This window comes from Cyprinodon variegatus, unplaced genomic scaffold (genome assembly GCF_000732505.1).
Source record: "Cyprinodon variegatus isolate N-32 unplaced genomic scaffold, C_variegatus-1.0 Scaffold430, whole genome shotgun sequence".
Lineage (NCBI taxonomy): Eukaryota > Metazoa > Chordata > Actinopteri > Cyprinodontiformes > Cyprinodontidae > Cyprinodon > Cyprinodon variegatus.
Window position 1 is genome coordinate 40,654 of NW_015150883.1, and position 7,203 is coordinate 47,856.

The window sequence follows — 7,203 nt, forward strand, 5'->3', positions numbered from 1 at the left end:
AGCAGCAGCAGCAACCCAGACTGACAGCAGCTCATTGGCTAATGTGTATCACGTGTAGCCTGGTCCCGGACGCTCTTTACCATATTGACAGGAGAAGTGGCGCAAGTGAAGTTAGACACTGTAGACGGAGAACATGCTGTACTTGTTTTAAATCAGGTTGGGTCCGGATTAGCCAGTAGGTGGTTCTGGATCCATACCGCGGTCCGTTAATCCGTGACTTCTGTTAAAGATGTTCGAGATTGGCCAGTTTTTTAGTGTAGTCCTGTTTCTCTGACTGTGACTAACTGGATGTGGTCGTCTTCCTGGCTGTGTGTTTCCTGGATGGGGCCGCCTGTGGAGCTGGTTGACAGTTACCTTTTGTATCTCTGCTTCTGTCTCCTTGAACCCCAGTCGGCCTCGGCAGATGGCCGCTCACACTGAGCCTGGTTAGGTATCCTTATCAGGCTTCTATAATTTTCTGCAGTGTCCATCAAACCTCAAACATAACCCTGTTACAGACAACATGCTTAAAACATGCAGTGCAAAAAATTTATTCTGAATCAATTGTTCTGTAAATAAGTTTATTTCCCTTTGATTTGATCAAGCTAAGTGAGACAATTTGCCAACAGAATAAGATTATTTTAATTTAAAATAAGAAAAAACTTTTTTAAAGTGCATAATATCCAATGATCCTATTTTTAAAAACAAAACTACTAATGCCATTGACCGACCATCATTATTATCTGCCTAAATTAGGGATAAACTTATTTTGAATTGTTTATTTTCTTAGATCAGTTTTTGCAGCATTATACTAAATCAAATTCTTACATGCTGACATAACAGACCATATGTGATTTGTTAATTTGAACCATATTTCGCCTTTAAATTTTACATATATTATTTATAAATTAGTCTGCTTTATTCTTACTATGACAGCATCACAGTTTTCATTGGTTAGATCAGGGGTTTGCAACTCTTAGCACACCTAATATACTAAACAATGTGCTATTTTTGCTGTTTTGTTTTTCTTTTCATTATCCACCCTGGTAAATTTCAACCAGCTGTATTCTCTGCATCCTCAGATAACGGCGTGAACATCGCTCTCCATTTTCTCCGTCTTTATTTGGCCGTGTGCTGCTGCATGATGAGGCTTGTTCATTGGTGTTTTCTAGCAGGAAAGCAGAGGTTATTTTATATCTTGTTCCTACATGTACTTTTTCATTTATTCATGTACAAAACAAAAACAGATTCCGCTGTCGATATTAAACTTTAGCTTGCTGCACTCATTGAAAGCAACATCACAAAATAATGTGATCTCATTGAGATCTCAGAGTTGCATCATGTTCTATAATTATTACCATTTTTGACTTTATAGTAGATTTATCTTGTTTCCAGACCTTCTTCAGCATTATCAGAAATCCTTACAAATGTGGGTCCAGAACGTAATCCTGTTTTCCTTTGATTTGATCAAGCTAAGTGACACAATTTACCAACAGAATAAGATAATTTTCATTTAAAATAAGAAAAAAACTCATATAAACTCATATTTCACCTTTACGTTTTATGTTTCGCCTTTACTTTAGCACGGCGGGGATTTATCCAGAGCAAGACATGTGATAACACCTAAACCACCAGAGCAAAGAGTACCTGACTGCTGCGAGATGGAGATTTAGGTTTTTTTTTTGTAATTTTTTGACAGTACTGCATTCCAGACTCTGCAAAAACACGTTACGGTACAAGCAGAGCGCAAACATTCACTCATGCCCTGAACCAAATGGATGGCTTCTGTCACAGCTTGTAGCCAAAGGTGTGTATGATTCAGCTGATGCGCATTAATGATTCAGCCAGGCTACGATCTCATCCGGGATTTGGATCACCTGAGGCAGACTTTCCGACTTTAAATGGAATTTAATCTTGTAAGACATCCAGAGTTCCAGTTTCTAAGGAAAACACATTCTAAATAAAATCACAAGCTCTAAATCTGAATTGATGTAATAAAATGAGTGTAAACATAAAGCTAGGTAACAAACACTCCACCTGGCTTTAAATCCAGCAGTCCAACGACTAGATTCAGGTTTGTGTTCAAAATAAGAGGTAAAAAAGAAGAGTCGCTTCCTGTTTAAACATGGCCTCCTATTCCCTGCAGACAGTAAAACTGTACAACTTTTATCAGGAACATCGCATAGAAAGAAATTCAAATTAAAAAGTTGCATCCGACTCATTTATTTCCTTACAAACAATGCGTATGTAGAAGTGTAAAAAATACAGGATACCTGAAAAACGTTCACTATGTCACAAAAAAGAAAATGTTTGCAGACAGAGAAAGCCTGACGACATTTAACTACAACAATCGAGAAAAAAAACACTTTTAGATATTTCAACCAGTCTGTTTAGGACTTTAAGTGGTATTAAATAATCAGCTGTATCCCTCATATAAAAACATCTTTTGACAAACTGTGCATCAGATATAGAGATGTCACCACTAGACTTTGGCTTGGTGATGATTTGGGTTAGTCCTTGCTCAGCAGAAGCTCTGCTCCTAAAGTCCAATAGTTCACTGCTTTGCTTTCTTTAAGATGGTTCCCACTGCAGAGATGACCGTGGTCTTTGTGCCGCTAGCTGTGGTGGTCACCGACACGACTGCAGGGAGCGTCGCTGTAGTGGTGATGAGGGTGGGCTGAGCCAGGGTGACGGGGATGGCCGAGTCCCACTTGCTTTTCCTCTTCTGGGCGTCTGCTGAGGAGATAAAACACAGAATAGGAGATGGCAGAATAAGCTCCGAGCCAGAACTGAAATGGGTTTGAGGAGGAAACTTGTTAAACTGTCTTGAGGGTCAAAAAGTTTAAGCAATGTCTTGTGTGCTCAAAATCTATTTGGTTTTTCATTAAAGCCTCGGTTTGAGAACAATTCCCTCTTCGCTGTCATGCCAACAGGACAGAAAACCTCTGTACGGGGATGCATCGGTGGTGGCGCCCTTAAAGCAGGAAGTGTTTTTATTCATGTACATGTTATTAAAGGGGAACGCCGTATTTTTACGCTGGGACCTTGATTTTAGGTTATTACATCATGTTCTACTCACCCATATGAGTTTTGTGTCATTTGGAGCTCTTCTGAAGATATTCCGTTAGGTTATATCCAAGTAACGTCTTCCTATGGGCAACGACTTGAAGGCACAAACTAAACTGTTCATAATTTGTTCTTTATGGTACCCCAGCTTTCATAACATGTAGGCAAATCACTGTCCCCCAGACATCCGCGGTAATATTTTTTATATTTATATTTTTTAAAACCAAAGCGGTGTGTGTATGACGTCATTCGCGCGCGCCGGCTACCATTCCTTCATCCTGTCCGCTGAACTGCTGCTAGTTTTCCTCACATGCCTGGAAGATGTCTAGTGCTGCTACCACAGATGATCTCGCTCTCCAGATGGAATTGAACAATTCAGATTATCTAGCCGAATGAATAGAAGGGGTAGAGCGTAGCCGGCTGTGGCCCGGGCTGCCTGTCACAACTCCAGTCCGGCGCAGATTTTGCATCTGATCCTAATGTTGAAACATTCACAAATAAAACGTCTAGAAACAGCTTATGATTTGGACTAATAACAGACTGAACAATAGAAATTACTCTTGGGTTTTTAAAAAAGGCTTTGAAATAGTTGGAAACTGCTCATTAGGTACGTTAGTATCGCATTGTGACAGTAATGCTACGTTCACAACTAAAGCAGCAAAGGCAGCAGGGGCAGATAGTTTACATGCATAGTCAATGGTTGACGCATATCAAGGCATAGCAAAATGTCCTGCAGCGCGTTTGGAGCAGCTGAAGCAGTGCGTCGTGAACTTCTGAGCATCTGACGCGCGGGACACGCTGCAAAAGCAGCTGCTGCTCGAGTTGGAAAACATTGAACTTTTGCTGCTCGACGCACCACATCAACCAATCAGAGAAGCTGATCTGGGAGCTGGCAGGGACACAAACAACTGCTGATGCAGATCGCTATGATCACTCCTCTGAATCAGTTTATTAACGCCTAAATTAACTTAAAATGCAGAAATCTACCGGCAAAACAAGTTCACTTTATTATCCATGTGCCTGCAGTTTAGATTACATATATGAAAAACGCCTTTCAGCTGCCGCGGAAAACCGTGAAGAGATGAACGGGCCAGAGGCTGCTGTTGAATGGGACTACTAGTGACAGCGCACCACCGGTATGTGGGGGTCTGAGCTGCTCTGACAGCGAAATAATATTTGAAAGCAGGATGGTAATCTGGAAGAACTGACTGCACAGATGAAGTTTTAAGGTAGATTTCCTCACTGAAATCATATTAAAACTACTTTTTACCCGATCACAGCAAATATTACCGGTAACAATGCTTCAGCTGCGCATCAGAACTAAACTTGTACAGGCATCAAAAATGAAACCATCTTTGGTGAGGTTGCAGCAGCGATCCTTACCGGTGGCTGTGGTGGTGCTACTGCTGCTGGTCGTGGAGGCGGATGTGCTGGAGGCGTTGGTGCCTTTCTTAGTTCCTGTGACGAACTCGATCTAGAGAAAAGAAAAACAGAAAAGAAGCTCAGGCTTAAGGTCAGAACACATCAAATCTGATTTTGCGTCTGATCTGACAAAATAATCGTGTCAGACGAGGTCCTGGCTTTTAGCGCTCATTGACAGTCAATGGGGTTGATCACACTTGACACGATTTTATGTGACGGACTTGTGTAGATTAGACTGCGATAGACCCCAGATCCATTTTAGTCGGACTACAGCAATTCAGCAGCAATTTCATGGATCTGACCGGAAGATGCGGTTACAAGGTAAAACACATCCGCTTTGGCGGAAAATACAAAATAAAATCTAATCGCACTGGGAAAGAGTCCATTTGGAGTCACACAGAGATACACAGCAAGCAGGACAGACTCGTGCAAAAACAATCAATGAAACATTAAAAACCCAATACTTTACCCATGATAGGAGTTCAGGAGGACAGAAAAGGGATAAAGTAGTTATTCTCCTTCAGCCTCACAAAAACAAGCTAAATTTATCCAAAAAAAAAAAAAAAAAACTTCAGGAGAAAAAACTAAGCCTCACAAAAAACAAAATAACGAGGGGCAGACAGAGCAGGTAAGCGCGGCGTATTGCTCACCTCTTTATGAAAAAAAGAAAAAAAAAACTCAACTTTCCAGATCTCTCTTTGAGAATCACCTCTACCCCAGTCAGCATAGAAACCGTCCCACAGCGTTTATTGCTGTTTTGGTTTTTTCTTTAGATGTAAATCTCATTATTTTTTTCATATACTTTTTATCTGTTCTAATAATAATTCTAATAATAACTTTTCATCATCTGGCCAAGTCAAATGTGGGAATTTTTTTTTTATTGTGTATAGCACAAGGACATAAGTGGAAAAAAACAATTGCAGATCTGCTCACCCTGCCTAGTCGTAGTCTCTCTATACACAGTCAGTGTGACATGGAAAAAAATCGGATTGTAGATTAAAAAGTCGTACGTAGCCGGTGTGTTCAGGCCTAAAGTGTCTGGAGGGCTTAGATCACACATTTCATCAAATCCACAGGTTCCTCTGTATTCTTACTTCTCTAGAAACTCCCTTTCAAAGCCATTTTTTCCACCTTAGGTGGAGTCATTCCTCCCTTGGCTGGAAGTTTAAACTTGTTTGAACATTTATTGATGATTCTGCAGCACTTTTCAACAGAAACCATACCCATCCACTGCCTCCACTCATCACTTACAGGAAGGTTCTACTCCAACAACATCACCAAGAAAAAATAAAGATCTTAGAGAGTACAGCCAAGCTGCAGACCTGTGCAGGGTTGGGCTGTTATGACAGCTCAAATTGGCAAAAGTGAGTGGTGTGCTTCAGAGGAAGATCGTTAAGTAAAAATGAAGAGCAGCTGGTGGAGACTTGCCCCTGACAGCGCATTTCTCCTCCTCCTTTCTTTGGTAACCTCACCTTAGTTCGCTCCTTCTTGGCCTTCTCCAACTTGTCCATCTCCACTTTCTGAGCTTTGGCTGGAAGGAGAAAACAAGCCGTCAGCTTTAGTGGGAACAAACACAGAAGAAGATGGTGGGCGGCATCTTACCCAGAGCCTCATAATAGGAGTCTTCTGACCAGCCATGTGGATCAAACATGTCTTTGGGGTAGTTGGTCCCCAGTTCATCAATTCCACAGAACTGAATGAGCTTTTCGTAAATACTGAAAGAAAAGCAGAGAAGTGGGTTTAGGGTTCTGCTAATTAACTTAATGTGCAAAACAAGTGCATCTGATATGAAGTGTGAGGGCGTGTGCCTCGCTGGCATGTGCTCTTCAGCCGAGCTGCATACCTCGGGTTTCTAAACTCCTTTTTTTTCTGAATGTGGCTGTTTGTGTCAAAGTCTCCGTGGATTCTCCTCTCATACAGCTTGAAGATCTTCTCCTGTTTCCAAAACAAAGCAAGTCAGTGAACGGAGAGACAAACTGGGATCTGCAGATGCTACATTTTTAGCTGGATGTAAAATTAAAAAGAACCTGATCAGGAACATATTAAAGTTCACTGTGCAAGATCATTTACCAACCAAGCTATGAAACATAACAACCTGATAGCTCACCGTCAGGCCCCAAGGATATGGGTGCTTAAATATATTGTTATATTTAATAAAGATTAGAAATATATTGTTTTAAAAATCTATTTTATTCAACAAAACTTTGAGCATAACAAACACAAATATGGCTAAAAAAAAGTAAACATAAAGGCAAGTTTAATACGGCTAAATAAAGATTAATTTGATGCTTTGCTGAAAGTTAGTGATGATCTTATGGAAATAAAAGTTAAAGTCGTAGGGAAGCGGCTGTTCCAACCGTTGCATTTCTGAATTCTTACGAGTGAATAAAGTGAATTTGATTGGTCGTTTATCAAAGGGGCGGGATTGTTGTGGCAGAAGGTTCGCAGGCAAGTCTGATTTTGACCGGTTTCTCTGAAGCATCTTGCTAACCAGTTAGCAACTTAGTGCTAGTAGGTTCCCAATGGGAAATAACATTGGGACCAAGTAGCACTAAATTGGTGACTTAGAAACGACAGCAGAAACATGCAAGAGGAGGAGAGTTTAGTGTCGGAGGTCGTGGATGAGTCTCCTCCGTCATACATTTTTATTTAGAGGAGGAAAGCGGGGATGGAGTTGTTGTGGAAGAGGACGCCAGGGCGGCAGAAGCTTGGTTTGGTGTAGAAGGCTTACAGCCG

At 41.0% G+C, this 7,203-nt stretch overlaps 1 protein-coding gene across 3 annotated transcripts in view; it reads right to left on the reverse strand.

Annotated features, from left to right (window-relative positions):
- Window positions 1-1,537: 1,537 nt before the first annotated feature.
- The window catches only part of sap30bp (SAP30 binding protein), a 27,219-nt gene continuing 21,553 nt past the window's right edge, over window positions 1,538-7,203 (reverse strand). The window contains exons 6-10 of one of the 3 annotated variants that reach the window (XM_015388624.1): window positions 6,311-6,402; window positions 6,070-6,182; window positions 5,940-5,998; window positions 4,433-4,519; window positions 1,538-2,716 (exon numbers count right to left, since the gene is read on the reverse strand). In XM_015388624.1, the coding sequence (XP_015244110.1) occupies window positions 2,534-2,716; window positions 4,433-4,519; window positions 5,940-5,998; window positions 6,070-6,182; window positions 6,311-6,402 (534 nt within the window). In that variant the 3' untranslated portion in view covers window positions 1,538-2,533. Of the gene's footprint in view, window positions 2,717-4,428; window positions 4,520-5,939; window positions 5,999-6,069; window positions 6,183-6,310; window positions 6,403-7,203 lie in introns of all 3 variants that reach the window. The other 2 variants (XM_015388623.1, XM_015388622.1) reach the window with 2 other exon arrangements.